The sequence below is a fragment of the Hipposideros armiger genome, unplaced genomic scaffold (genome assembly GCF_001890085.2).
Source record: "Hipposideros armiger isolate ML-2016 unplaced genomic scaffold, ASM189008v1 scaffold_333, whole genome shotgun sequence".
NCBI classification, from domain to species: Eukaryota; Metazoa; Chordata; class Mammalia; order Chiroptera; family Hipposideridae; genus Hipposideros; species Hipposideros armiger.
In genome coordinates, this window is record NW_017731683.1 from 1,407,598 (window position 1) to 1,423,502 (window position 15,905).

A 15,905-nucleotide genomic window follows, 5' to 3' on the forward strand; every position below is an offset into this window, starting at 1 on the left:
TTCAATCCCTCCATTATGCTAGCTACATTTCAAGTGCTCTCTAGCAACATGAGCCAAGTAGCTGTCATATTAGACAGCAAGCCTTATAGAACGACTGATATGTTCAGTAATTTTAATGACTGCTCAATATCCAAAGAATATCCTTCTCCCATAAGGGTGGACATGGGAGAGAAGAATGCTTGATTCTCCCTTCAGGTAAATGGTGTGAACAGTACTTTTCCATAGCTATATGTGACTGTAGCTGTTCTCAGGGCCATTGGGCATCAGAAGGTATGAAAGTACTTTTTTTTTCATGTCTAGTTTTTATTTTATTTATAAATTTTTTTATAATGGGGGATTGAAAGAGTCTGAAAGTATTTTTTAAGTTAACAAATAGATGGGGAGGAGTTCATGTTTTCACTTTTGATGATATTTATGAAGCAATGTATGCTCGTCCCTAAGGCACCAGCCAGTATAGCTAGTATTTAGGACATCAGAACTAGAAAGAAGGAAGGAGGACTGCTCCCAGATGGTGGCAAGTCCTTCTTTCTCCTGGCCCACACAGAGTGATATCTAGTGGTCAAGGAAAGCCACTTAGGCAAACAAATCCAGGTGCTGGCAGTTGGAAGTCAGGACAGTATACACTAAAATGGTGTGGACTAGGGCAGGGGTCGGCAAACTTTTGAGACGGAAGAGCCAATTCTGACCCTGACAACAATTTAAAAATTATTCGAGAGCCATAAAACAAATGAAATCACAATTATGTGAATAATATCCTTTGAAAATTGTATAAATGAAACTATGATAGTTTTATTTTCATTTTCAATTTTACTTCAGAGCCACATGTACATACCCAAAGAGCTGCATGTGGCTCATGAGTCACAGTTTGCCGACCCCTAGACTAAGGGATATGGGTGGTAACAGACAGTATCTGCTATAGACACTCTTTGACTTACAATGTAGAATGTATGGAACATAGGTCAGAGAGGTGTATTTCAGATCTGTGGAGCTAAATACATACTCGATTGCCCTACTCTTTTCCCCTTCCTAGACCTGAGATCTTATAAAATGTTCCCAGTTCCCCCTGCCCTATGATCTACTGATGGAAGCATAAAGACCAAGGAGTTTTATAGCCTTTATTCACTTACATGATGGCCTAAAAGCATTTCATATCAATGTTCATTACAACTTGTTGCTGGAATTCATGAGTCTAGCCAAAGGATGTGGAGTGTTTTCCACTTCTTTGGAGTTTGATCTTTTATCCTTAGGAAGCCTGTTTATTATCCACCAAGCTATATCATCAAGTTCTGTCCCACTTTGGTTTTCTCAATATATTAATAGTCAGTCTTTTAACTGACCTTAATGTTATTTGTTGAATTCATAGTCCCTATCATCTTACCATGGGGAAAACTATGTGGGGATTGCCAGCTTCTAGAAACCAAAATAGTAAACTTGAATTGCTCTTAAGAAAGGGATTTTCCAATCTGGACTTTTAGTAGAGGGAGAACTCACTTCTAGTTTTCAAAGACTACTGAAGACAGCTTTGCAGAATACTAAAAAGAAACCGATGAATCAAGTAAAGTAATGAGACCTTTAATAACTATGCAGCTGTTGACCATAAAATAAAAGTCAGCTAGGTACTCATCACCAAAAAATATTTATTCGTGGAAAGACAGGATTGCAGTCAGAATGTGCAGACATCATGAGCCATGTGCAAGTTCTGCCTGGAACAAGATGGAGGAAGTACTTTGTAGAGGGGATGAGGAAGCCAAGGGGAGGGGCTGTTATAGCCATAGAGCTGTTTGTAAACATAGAGTGTTTCCTGTAGGGTTCAGGACACAACACAGGGCATGGGAGCTCCTCCCACAGGCCCTCCTGATTCCGTTTAGGTTAAGGTCTGACATAAATTTTGACACAGTGAATTGGGAATTCCAGGTCACTTCTGCCAAACAAATAAGCAAAACTTGTTAGGAGAGATGCTTCCTGTGTAGTTCCCTATTCTATGCAATGGTACAGAATAGTATATCATAAATTTATCTGGAAGTTCATTAAATCCAAGATTTTGTGATTGGTTTTTAATTGTAATTCTAAATTCTTGCCATGCATTATTAAACGTAGTCTAGTGGGGAATTGCTGATGTGATTTTTTTCCCCAGGAGATCAAACCAAAACAAAACACAAATCCACGTTTGCTTTGACTATGTGACTGTTTCCAACTAAAAATTACACCGTTTGTATTTTTCACTACTTTAAGAGAGCACTATGAGTTAGGCCATTAATTACTAACCTAGTCGTGTCATTTTTTCCTTTTTGAAAATTAATTTTCTGTTTTTCTGCCTCAGAGTTTCCTTTCATTGGCCAATGTGAAGTGGAATGTTAACCCTTCCATTTTGCAGAAGTGGCAGCTTGCTCAGCATGGGCCTCATGGTCCTTGGCTGTTTGGAGGGGTTCCTGTTGTAGTCAAGGACTCTAGATTTTCCAAAATCTCATCCTTTGTTTCTGGGCCTCAGTAGAAGCAAGGTTGGTGTGTTCCTTCCCATCCATACCCTACTTCTTTTGGTCTAAATGCAAGTTTTATGTTGACTGGAATATTTTCAGTAATTATTTGATAGATGATGTTGATGATAATAATAACTATTAATATTTATTGAGCACTTACTATCTTCTGTGTTTTGTATATGCATTATCTCATTTAATCCTCGCTCAACCATTTGGACTAGGTATATTTACTATTAGAGTTTTGGAGATAATGAATCTGAAGCTTAAAGATTGAGTACGTCTTCCAAGGTCACCCAGCTAGAAGTTATGGTAAATGATTCTGTTATTTAATTTCATTTATTAGACTATTAAGAAGAGAGAAACACTGAGGAATTTTGGTCTCTTGTAATTTCCTATCCTGTGATTCCATCAGTCTTCTCCTTAATAAAACTTACATATATATATAGGTTTTTGTCCAAACCAAAATGAATTTAAAATATTTCATATGTAAGCAGAAGTTTCTTTAAGCATGATTGTTTACTCTATTAAAACTAAATTATTGTAAAAAAATAATTTAGTATTCAATTATTCATTTTATTTCAGCCTGGACTGTATGATATCATTTTTAACCATTTAAAATTCTCACAAAAACTAGAAGTGTTTTTTTTAGTCTGATTTATTGAAAATGTTCTAAGAAAATGCTACAAGTGAGACTATAAATAAAATACCTTATTTTACATTTATTATTCCCCCTGTAGTTATCACAAATTCATAGAAAATTCTACACACATGTAAATCAGGTAAATACAAAATTTTTTTAAAAGTGTGAGTTATTGATCATCTCCAGTGTAGCTAAGGAATTAACATCAGTGAGTTAATTAAATCACTAGAGCCATCCAAGGAAAATAAAATTGGCTATTGTTAGCATCTCCTTTAAAGAATTTTTGACTTTGTAAAAGTTCATTGTTACTGAGTGTCTGCCTCTGTCTGTGATGACAAATCTCCACTCAAGGTTCTAATGCCAAATTAAACTGCTCTTTAGTAACGCCCAATGTTTGACATATCAAGTTTTCAGTAAAGCATTAGGGGAGCACAGATTAACCAGTTTTTAACCCAGCAACTCAGATGAACCCTTACCATTTTGAACTCACAGGTCTTCTAGATAAATTATGTCAGTTGGTTGGCATTACAAATTATCAGTTTGGTTCTTGAATGATAGATTTTCACATTCCTAAACTAGTCCTATGATGAATTTGTTTTTATCCCTGAAAACTATTTTTATTTTCCAGACTAAGACTGTGTTCTAGACAACATCCTTCCCAGCACTGACAAGTATAGTCATACATGGGTTTCAGCAAAGGTCCCTGGTGCAGGATAGCACTAACCTCTCCCTGTGGCAGAAAAACCACAGAACTCAGTTTGGAGCTATCTGCAATGACTCATTCCTGGCCTACGATGGCCTTGGAATCATAGTGTGAAGCAGACAGCAATAATTTCGCTTGATATGGACCTTTTCTGAAGTGTACACAGATGAAAACACAAAGGGTGAATTCTAATGTGAATTCAAATAAATAAAGTAAAATGAAATGACAGACCACTTAAGTCATTACACAGAGGTATTAATGAGGTTTAGTGACTCCGGCTTGGGATTCAGGCTACTCAGTCCAAGCTGCCTTTAGCAAAATAACTGCAAAGTCCAAAGGTAACAGACTTCAGGTATGGCTTGATCAAGGCTCACGCCATGTCATCAGATTACTTCTGCCTTAATTTTTTGGCTCTTCTCTTTCTGTACCAGCTCTCTTCCCAGTCCTCTCCCCCTGTAATGCTAGGATGACTGGCACAGCTTAGCCTGCTCAATGCTCTTGTTTAAGACCAGCGGGGAAAGAGGACATTTGCTTTCCTCTTAATTTGACTAAAAGTCCTGTGTGCCCTGCGCACACCTGACCGGGACTGTGACTGGTGAGGGCACACTGCACTGATAGGACTAGGCCTGTGCAGCAGCGGAGACACTTCCTGCATGGCACCGAGAGAAAGGTGAGGCAGAGACGGTCCCATTTGTATCTTCGCCGGTGGTAAAACAGTAATGATACCGATAAAACTTAACATCTGTATCATGGTTTTTATATGGCAAGCCATGTGCTTAGTGCTTCTCTGTGACTGGCCTCACTTAATAACAAGACAGGATGTTTTTCTCAGTGACCCTGGCAGTAAGATCACTAATTGAGCATATATAAGGGTGGGAAAGGGAGTACAGGAGGTCTGAGGAGAGATGTGAAGATATGAGGTCATCATGTGGACAAAGGGAGGGTGGGTCCAAAATAGAGTAGAATGGGTGGTATTAGGTGTTCATCTAGGGAAAGGGATCATAAATGTAAAGTGAAAGATGACTTGTAAGATATGATAAAGTGGCGGTAAAGAAAAAGTGAATTCCGTAGGGCACATGCTATGAATAAATAGAAGAACAAGGGAGCTAACAGCATTGAGTGGGTTATTCCTGTGAATACCGAAATTCCAGTCCAAGGAGGATGAAATTATGAGCAAGGAGCTAACGGGAGTGATAAAGGAGATGAACAGGAGGTTGGTAGATGGGGCAAGGAGAGGGTGACAAATTCAGGTGGAGAGAATCTCAAAACATATGTAGTTTTTGAAGGAGGATGGGATGGGGCCAGGAGTGATGGTCCGGAAGTAGCAAGATGGAACACGGACATCAAACCATCTTCTGGCCTTGAAGTATGTGGAGTATGGTTTAATAAAAATAAATAAAAATTAAAAAAAAAAACTTTCCCCTTAACCATAGTGCAGAACAAGTGGTGTCCTCATAGGACAGTCAGCTCAGTCAAAGCAAGGGAATGAAGGATCAGTGGGGTGAAGGAATTACCCTAAGAAGAGACAGAAGCCACTAGGGAATTTGTTGAGTAAGAACTGAAATTACGAGAGTCATGGAAGAAGGTTTGAGAAGCAGGACTTGGGTTGGAAATGGGGTTGGATTAGATGATGTACGAAGCAGTAAAGCGCTAAGGATCTGGGAGATAATTCATGACCTAGGAGGCCTGAACATCAGCAGTGCTTGAGGTCCATGTATAGGGCCGTCTGAGAGGAGGGCGAGCAACCTGGGATCCTGCAAAGAGCCTGCCGATGGGAGGAGCTGCTCGTGGTTCTGTGGTGCTCGGGGCCATCTGAGCATATTCATAAGCTTGTGCAGGAGCAGAACGAGGGTCCTTGCCTTGGTTCCTCCCCGGAAACCATGACCAGGCAGAGTGGCTGATGCCACCAGAGGAGCATGAGCTCCCAGGGAAGGTGACGAGAGACAACTGAGGGGTGCCACCGTTATTTGTATCTCATAAAGCTAGAAAAACAGAAGCTCTATGCAAAAGATGGGCAATGAATACACATTTATGTTTTTATTTGAACTAAAATGTGGAAGGTGTGTGTGGAAAAATTGTCTAAGACTGCACCATCTTATCAGCTTTTTCTGTTAAGCAGCGGCTGGGGCATTGGCTATAAAGGCTGGGACACTACACTACTGCTCATTCACAGAAAGAAATGCTCTTCAGTCATTAAAAAGGAAATTGCAGAAGGATGGTTTTGACATGAAAAGACCTTTACAGTATATTGTTAAATGAAAAAAACAGGTTAAAATATGCATTGTATGATGCTATTCATGTAAAAAATGCATGTATATCAAAATAAATACATTTTTTAAAGTATAAAATGAGTAAATAACACCTGAGAAAGAATGATTGAAAAGATGGACCATAGATACTAAGAAAGGGAAGATTCTATGCAGTAGGAGCTAGAAGTTGTGAGGGAAAAAAAAAAAAAGAACCAATGGGAAACATTTAGTATGAAAAGTGTAATAGTGATAAAGAACACAATAAGTGAGACACACTATACAGAATGGATACAACTAAAGACAAATTCATGAGCTTAAAGATCAGTGTGAGAAACTTACACCAGTCAGCCAGAATGGATAAAGAGAACTTATACAAGACACAATGAAATACCATTATACAGCTATTAGAATGGCTAAAATAAAAAAAAAATAAAAAAACAGCGATAATTCCAAATGCTGGCAAGGATGCTGAGAAATTAGGTCACGCACATATTGTTGATGGAAATGTAAAATGATACAGCCTCTCCGGCAAACAGTTTGGCAGTTTCTTTTAGAAACCAAACATGCAACTGCTGTACAACCTAACAGTCGCACTCTTTGGCATTCATCCCAGATAAATGAAAACTTATATTCATACAAAACTTGCACACTAATGTTTATAGCAACTTTATTCTTCATAACCAAGAACTGGAAATAACCCCTACGTCTATCCACGAGTGAATAGTTAAGCAACTATGGGGTACTACATTCTATACCATAAGATACTATCAGCAATCAAAGAGATGAATAACTGTTACACGTAACAACTTGGATGGACGTTAAGGGCATTATGTTGAGTGAAAAAAAAAGGTATCAGATCACACACCATGTGATTCCATTTATATAACATTTTAGAAATCACAAAATTATCAAGATGGAAAATACATGAGTCAACACCCAGGGTTTAGGGAAGAGGGAGGGAGGGAGAGGAAGGAAGGAATTCCTTTGTGGTAATGGAATATTTCAACATTTTAATTGTGGTAGTGATTAGATGACTCTTTATGTGTGATACAATGTCATACAGTTTTACATAAAGACACCTTTAAGGCTGTACCTGCCAAAATTGGGAAAATCCATATAAATCCTCTCACCTAGTTCATTGTATTGTGCCAGTCAGTTTCCTGTGTTGATAATGCACTATTAAGTTGCCACCACTGGAGGAAGTTGGAGATCAGTGCATGGGACCTCTGTGTACTGTTTTTGACACTTATTAGTCTATAATTGTTTCAAAATAAAAATCTTTTTAAATGAGAGGGGAAAAGTGCACAAAATATGGTGAATAGGATAAGTGCCACTCATGGGATAATAGGAGTCACAGAAGAGAAAAAAATAATAGGAGGAAATATGTAAGTTAAGTATGAAGACACATATTTTAGAATTAAAGAAAAAATGAAACACTTCAGATTAAAAGTGTCCATATTCTACCAAACTGATGAATACTCATAAATAGACATAGTGACATTTAAGACCATGAAAGACTACTCTCAAATATAACTCCAGAAGGACGCAAAGAGGAAGACCAGATCACTTCCAAAGAACGAGAATTATGATGACATCAGAGCTCTCCACAGCCACAACCGTGTAAGACCGTGTAAGCGGATACAACCATCATGAATATGCATGCAGTTAACTGTACAAACTCAAAAGATCCATCAGCAGCTGGCAGAAATTCAGAGAGAAAACAGAGCAACAGTTGTCTGAACATTTAACACACCCCCGCTCAGGAGAGCACGCAGACAATAAATAAGCAAACATGGAAGATCTATATACAATTAATAAGCTTAATCAATAAGATATATATACCCAACAAAGGGTGTTTCTGAATACAATGTTTCTGAATACAAATGGAACCTATACTCCCAAAAAATGTACTAGATGATTAAGGATATATCAAGAGGCTGTGTTCCTTGACCATAATGCAACAACACAAAATAATAACTATAAATGGGTAACTTTAAAAAATTACATATGTTTGGGAACTAAATACAGAATGTCAAATAATTCTTGGGTTAAAATGAAATCTGCTTCAGAAATTTTTTTATGTCTCCCATAGACACATTATCTTATAGTTTTCTTCACACAGGGCCAGTGTTTATTAGGTTTATCCTTAGGCCTTTTATGTCGTCTGCTATATGTATAGATTTTTTTCATTACATATCCCGGTTAGGTATTTTTGGTGTATAGAAAGCTTGACTCTGTATGTTAATCTTGAATCTTTTATTTTACTGAACATTCTTCTAATTTTAGTAGTTAAATTATCTTGGCTTTTTAGGTGGTCATGTGATCTCCCAAATAATGACAGTTTGCATGCTTCCTTTCTAGGACTTACCACTCTAATTTCTGTGTCTCTTTGCATGAGATATGACTTCTACTTTAAATGTTTGCTCATCCTGGTGTTACTCATGATTTGAATTGGAATACTTCTAATGTTTTTTTTTCCCTCTATTTAATGTCCTATTTCTAAAGATACTCTTTATCACGTTAAGGGAATTTCCTTATATTACTCTTGGTAAATATCAGGAATGGGTGCCCTCCTTAGCATACAACTTTCTTCTCTAAGAAGTTAGCTGTTCCACATTTCTCTATCTGAAGTCAGAATAAAAGGGGAGATAGGATCTAGGGTGCACATACTCAGTTATTTACAGATAAAACCCTGGAGGAGCCAACATCATCTCTACTCACATCTCAATAGTGAAATGTTATTCAGAAAGCCACATAGCTGCAAGAGAGTCTGAGGATTAACACTTTTTGCTGGATAGCCTGTGCCCAGCTAAAACACTAATACTGTAGAAGTATGAGGCCAGGTTTTAGAGGACAGCTAGCTACACAAGATAATCATCTGCTTTATTCCTTTAATTTGTTAATTAATGTACTAAAACACATTAATATATTTTGGAATGTTAATTCACCTTTACTTTCCTAGGATAAATCCCATTTGGTCATAAAGACTTTTTTACTATATTGTTGAAGTCTATTTGTGAATGTTTTATTTAGGATGTTGGCACCTATTAAAAACATTAAAATATTAGGGCTGGCCGAGTGGCTCAGTTGGTTAAGAGCTCGCTCAAGAGTTTGAGCTCTGAGCAACAGCGGTTCGAGTCCAGCCCGAGCTGAGCAGCCGCTGAGCTGCCAACAGGTAGCAGGATGGCTCAGCTTAAAAAATAAAATAAAATAAAATAATAAAAAAAAATAAAAACATTAAAATATTTTTTATAGATATTATATTGTTATTAAAAATAATATATTTTAAATTAATGCAGAAAATGGTAATATTCTGCATTTATATGCTACTTGGCAGTTTTTAAAATGATTTCACATGGATTATATCTCACATGAGAATAGATGATCATCAGGAGCTGACGGTAAAACAACAGTAGATAATAAGTATATAAATAGAAAATATCTGTAAATGAAAACTGCAGCCTTTTCTTATTATTGCCTAAATTCTAAAGGGCTATCAGTGAAACTAAAGTAAAGATTAGGGGAGAGAGAGAAGATGCAGAGAACTGAAAAAGGATTTTTGCTCACGTGAACCCAGAAGGGACGTTGCCACCCTCCAGGATGCACAGGGAGGAAGCGGGCTTTGGGCCCTGTAAAATGTCTAGCATTCTGCTGGTGTTCTAGACATTCTATCAATGCAATGTTTAAACAACCTGGTTTTGCATTTGTAAGTAAAGGATTTCCTGGTTATTAAACATTCTTTGGCTTTCTGAACTTTTGTTTCAATTCCTCACTTTTCTGCATATGCCAAATTAGAGAATGGCAATTGAGCACTGTCCTGGGAAAAGGAAACACTAAGTCTACAGGATGCCCCTGCTGTTTGCCTGGCGGCCAGGTCAGATTTGCGCTGGTCACACATTCTCTTACTGGGCTAAAGAGCTTTTCCAGAACACACCATAATTACCTAACGGTGATCACTCAGGAAACTAGATGGTAGGCTGACACAATTTTGCAAAAAGAGACGAACGATAATAGAGTGACTAGGCGGCACAGTAAACAGAATTGCCCAAATAGCAAGGCCTCTTTGTAGATTTCACCCATACACTGTGTGCTATTGGTTAACTTCTCTTCCCTGGGGCTCAGAGCCTCCCGTGTGTCATAGCTTAGATCCTTAGGGCAGCTTTCAGTAGAAGGAGATCACTCAGCTGGGCTTTCAGCGCTGTGTCCCCTCCTCAGTGCTGCTTCCTCCTCCCCTCCCTCCCACAGTGTCCCTGGGGAGACTCTGCTGGCTTCTCCCTGACACACACCAGCTGCACATTCCAAAATGAAGCAGAGATCAAGGAATTATCTGATAACTCACATTGGTGCAGGTCTCATTTGAACAGATTCAATCCTACAGTTGCTTTTTGCTCTGGACTTTGTGCATTGATCTGACTGGTCAGATAATGCATCCAAATCCACTGGACTTTGTACCATTTCTGGATACCCCGTGTGCCTAAGTTCTTAATGACTATTTCTACTGGGATAAATCCATACCCTCAGTATCTCTTTTTGCCACGCACAATGCATAGCGTAAAGTGCAGGGAGAGATGTATCAGAATCCCATCTTTTTTTTTTTTTTTACACCATCATCAGCCCTAGAAATTCATTATGAATATTGAAGATAAATAAGGTTGAAGGCCAGGTGCCATTTTCAGTCTCTCCAAGCGGATGTCATATATCAGGAAGACACAACAGTGGTATGAGTGATACAGATAGTGTAACTAAGCACTTAAGTTTAAAATAGTTAATTATAGTTTACCCTACAGGAAGAGGAAATGTTTTCTCAAGTTCCTCAAAATGGATGATGAGTAATTGAGAACTCTGTGGCTATCCAAAACTTGGTTGCCTATTTTTGAAATGCTGAGCTAGGTTTTGAAACAAGCTGTCGAGACCCAGAGCCCAACTCTTTACCCTTAGGCGCCGTGGTCTCTTAATATCAGTAGATAACAGGGAAATCTTAAGGGGGAAATTAGTGAAGGAGGAGTTAGGCTACCAGATAGAAATATGTTAAAAACCTAGACAACTAAAACAGCCTGGTGTAGGTTCAGCAAAAGATAGATCACTTTTACAGTAAAATAAAATCCCAAAGTAGACCCAAATATGTCTGAAAATTTAGGGGAAAAATAAATTGCATCTTCTCTGCCTCCTCTCTGCCTATCACATTATAAGAGCTCAATATATGTTGTGTTATTAAATCACATTTAGGTTGTTCCATATTTAAATGCAGAAAGTAAAACCAAAAGTTTTCGAAAAGCAATTTTACATGAGCATTTCCGTCATCTTTGGTGGAGAAGAGGTTCCTGAGTGGAGTGTCGAAACTAGAAGCCATCTTGGAATATATTATTAAACTATGACTACTAAAAAATGGAAAACTTGTACAAGTCTGAGCAGGTATAGTCTTATAAATAACCCCAAGATCCGCTTCTCAAAAAAAATCTTATTCTAGAACCTTGAATAGACATGCTTAAAAATATATAAATAAGTGGATAGATTAAGTAAAAAGTTATGATTCTCCCACTATTTAAATATCTATAAAATGGTTACTGCACCGAGACGAGCCTCCCCAGGCCAATTTAGTCCAGTATACAAAGAAGACCATATTTCTGTAGAGACAAAAGCTGCCAGCAGCCGTAATCCCTCACAAAACCTCAGACCACATGTAGCCACGAGCCAAAATAAACATAGAAAAAAGAAGGAACATCGAAATTGTCAGTAAATTCTGCAAAGCTGAAATTCAAGCCATTACTTTCAGTAATTCCCAGAAATAACAGCCAAATATAAACACACGTGTGGCCTTGTGATTTACACTTGGGCCAATGCAAAGATTTTTGGAATTTTTAAATATATATAACTGATGTAGCATACACAGACACTATTGTATGTGGTTAGCTTTTAAAGTATTTATTTAGCCTAAGTGAAATACCATCAAGAAACTTATGATTGAAAACCCGCATAGAGATCAAGGTCAAGTGTAAGCCCTAAGAACCTTCTAAGAGACTTGCAACAGCCCGAGCACATAGTCTGGTAGTTCTGTCCAGCTGGCTGACCTCAGCATGTGAATAAGGCCCGCTTTATGCAGCTATAGCGGTCTTTAATTTTGTCCCGAAGCTACAACATCCTAGTTGCGAATTTGTTCTCTGTAATTTGTAGTTACCCCAGGTAATAGGATATTTCCATGTGGACATAGGTCCCATGAAGAGCTCTGTGGGCCTACATTTGAATTGGGGTGATCTCTGAGAACGTAGCCTAATGTCACTGATACGCTAGCCCAGGGGTCGGCAAACTGCTGCTTGCGAGCCACACGTGGCTCTCTGGATACGTACATGTGGCTCTGAAGTAAAATTGAAAATGAAAATAAAACTATCATAGTTTCATTTATAAAATTCTTAAAGGATATGATTCACATAATGGTGATTATGTGAAAATATATTTATGGCTCTCAAACAATTTTTAAATTGTTGTGAGGGACAGGATTGGCTCTTCCAGGGGTCGGCAAACTTTTGAGATGGAACGTACCCAAAGAGCCACATATGGCTCGCGAGCTGCAGTTGATCTAGCCCATAGTTCAGTCCCAGTGACATGCCAAGTTGGTTCATTTGGAACTGCTGTCATATCTTTAACTAAAGACCCCCTTGTAGAGGCCCCGGAACTCTTCACGGAAGGCTGTGCCTCACAGTTTCGTGAAGAATAGGGACAATGACCCAAATAACACAGATCCAAGAAAGCTGCCACCCTTGCTTCGGATGGTCCACTAATGGGCATTGTGGTGGGTATTTGGGAGCAGAGATGAAACCATCCTGGAAGTATCTGTACGGCCTCCATCTCCCCTTGCTTGGTATGAGGATATACAAGCTGTTTGCATTGAATTGGGTAAAAAGCAGAAAGTAGTTCTGAGACCATTATTTTATGTTGGTGAATCTTACTGTTAAGCAACACTATGTTGGGTTGTTTTGGGAACTCACTGTAGGAGAAAATGGCCTTGAAAATGTAATCAAGCATTCATAGTGTCTGTGGGGCAGAAAGAGAGCTCAAAGACAAATTGCATAAAACTGTGCATTTTACCTTTGTGCCATGGGGTACAGAGTGCCTTTTCCCCTCCTGAGGGGTGTCTGTGAAGTGCAACATAGGACTGTAAACTTGGACTAGCTGGGAAGCATCTACCTTTACCAGACCAGAGTCAACACCTTAGAGAGTGGGAGGGTAGCTTGATCGTGACCTCACTCATACCAAAATTATGAGTTCATTTTAGTTTTTCTTCTCATATAAACTACAGCAGCCTCCTAAGGTAGCTAAAGAAAGAGAAAATTTGACTCAGGTCTACTTCTAAGGTCTAAACAGCCAGAAGCTAACATTAGACCTAACCTATTAGATCTGGCAAAAAATTGTCAAAAGTCCTGTTATTTGGTTGTGTGTTACTTTGTCCAGACATTTCACTATGATTCCCACCCCCCCTCCTATCCCCTTACCCTTATCGGCCCTTCCTTGCCCCTCTCACAACAGGTGTAGAAGACATCGTGGCCATAATGATTCCTGAGCCAAAAGGGAAGGAGATCGTCAGCCTGCTGGAAAGAAACATCACCGTGACGATGTACATCACAATTGGAACGCGCAACTTGCAGAAATACGTGAGCCGCACGTCAGTTGTGTTTGTCTCCATCTCCTTCATCGTCCTGATGATCATTTCCCTCGCCTGGCTCGTCTTTTATTATATCCAGAGGTTTCGATATGCAAATGCCAGAGACAGAAACCAGGTGAGTGGCAAAATGTTAAAAAATAAAACAAAAAACAACGTAAAAATTATTACAAAAGTAAGATGTTATTGTACCAACTTTGGAAATCAAAGAAAATGCCAAGACAAAAAAACCAAAACTACGCATTGCACCCTGCTCAAGATAAACACTGTTAATATTGGCTGTATCGCTTTTCAGATCTTCTCCAAATACACATATTTTGATGTTTTCCTGGTATTGTTCTGTGACATGGAGGTGCTTTGTCCCACATTTTGATTGCTAATTTTTTTGGACAATTATTTATTGAGGCACATAATAAAGGGAGAAAGGGGAAGTGAGCCAAGATGATGCTAATAGTGGCAACATAATTTGGGAAGAGCCAGGATTTCCTCCTTATGAATGGGGGGGAAAAAGGAGGTAAAATACAAAAGCTACTTTAAGAAGCACTTAATTTTGGAACATATAATATATACACATGGTATAAAATGCAAAAGGTATAAAATGGTAAAAATGAAAAGTAATTGCCTTCCTCTGTCTGTCCCTTAGTTACCCAGGTCCTCTCCCTGGAAAATCTTCTCTTCCAGACATATTTTATGTGCTGCAAACATGTGTATGTGGAGTGTGTGTGTGTGTGTGTGTGTGTGTTTAAACAAATGATAGCATACTTAACTCTGTACCCTTATTTCTCACTTTATCTGGGAGATTAATTTATATCAACACTCAATCAAAGCTGCCTTCTCATTTCTAATGACTTCATAACATTTAATTTTCTGCATATGTTACATTTATTAAACCAGCTCCTATGGATGGAGATGTTTTACACAAAAAAAAAAAAAAAACGAACATGTACATGTGACACCGAACACATGCTACTGTTTGAATATTGGCCCTCTTTGGCTTCAGAAGTAGGATTGGTTCGTAAAGTCCTTTCTAGTGTCTAAGATTCTCCACCTCTGGGGGCTCCACAGATGAGGCCAAGAATTCTTCTTCATTCTACCCAACTGCTAACTGTTCTGTTGACATCTTCTTGAACTTGGAAGTGGGGAGCCAGGTACATGGCAGACACTTGGCCCTGAGCACCACATGCACTATGGGCAGTCCCCACTCCCCACCAGGAGGTTAGGGGGCCATGTGTCCCTCATTTTCCAGATGTGCCCCTTGGGCTGCTGTTCACTAAATCTTACCCTGTTTGTAGAAACCCTGCAGAATGGCAGAGCAAAGCCAGCAGCAGCATTCCTGCCATGGCAGGTAAGCCTGCCTCCTGGAGGTGATGCTCTAGGACATTGTCTTACTGTCTTCTAGGACGTCCCATCTCAGACACAAGGACTGGGTCTGTGTCCTGAAAACCACAGGACTCTCAATAGATGGCGGCTATTTCAAATATGGGCAGATCAGATAAACTAAGTAAGGTTCTTTTTTGTTTTTCATAAACAATAGTGCCTTTGAGGCTAATCCAAAGAAACCAGACCTGTTTTATATGAGGTCTAGTAATGACATTGAATCAAGTTTTCTTGAAAGGGTTACCTCTCCCTGTGAATACCTCTTTCTATTATTTGCACGTACATGGCTCATGTCCCTCTGATGTCATTTGCACATACTGGTCCTGAAGTTATGTTGGAACAAGAGAAGTAATGGGATTTAAAACAAATTTGAACTTCACAGGGAAAGAAAAAGGGAATGGAAAAGATTATACCAAGTGTCAGCCACCAACGGTCAGGTCTGCAGGCAGAAATGCTTCTGTGTCCTAAAGAGCAAGAAACAAAATGGTCCCCTATGTTGCCATTTTGAGAATGGCAGCATTTTTACATTAGCTGGCTGGTCAGATGTTGGTTGGTTGAGAAAGTGCAGAGCCCTTAAGGGGACAGAAAGGCAAAACGTGTGTTATATCCATAAAGTATTGAGTGAGGTCATCAGCCATGAACCCATGTTTATTTAATTCAGGTCTCAAGGGATCTTTGCCTCCCAATTCTGTTCTGCATAGATGAAAATCACGAGCTGGTAAAACTGGAAATGACATGACTAATTTTACTACTAAGAGGAACTGAAGTCCAGAATGTTTAAGTGACTTGGCCAGAGTCACACCGT

General features: G+C 38.9%; 1 protein-coding gene across 1 annotated transcript in view; it reads left to right on the forward strand.

The window, feature by feature from the left end:
- The window catches only part of RNF150 (ring finger protein 150), a 195,952-nt gene that overhangs the window by 113,287 nt on the left and 66,760 nt on the right, over positions 1-15,905 (forward strand). The window contains exon 2 of the mRNA XM_019661047.1: positions 13,591-13,841. Within this exon, the coding sequence (XP_019516592.1) occupies positions 13,591-13,841 (251 nt within the window). The remainder of the gene's footprint in view (positions 1-13,590; positions 13,842-15,905) is intronic.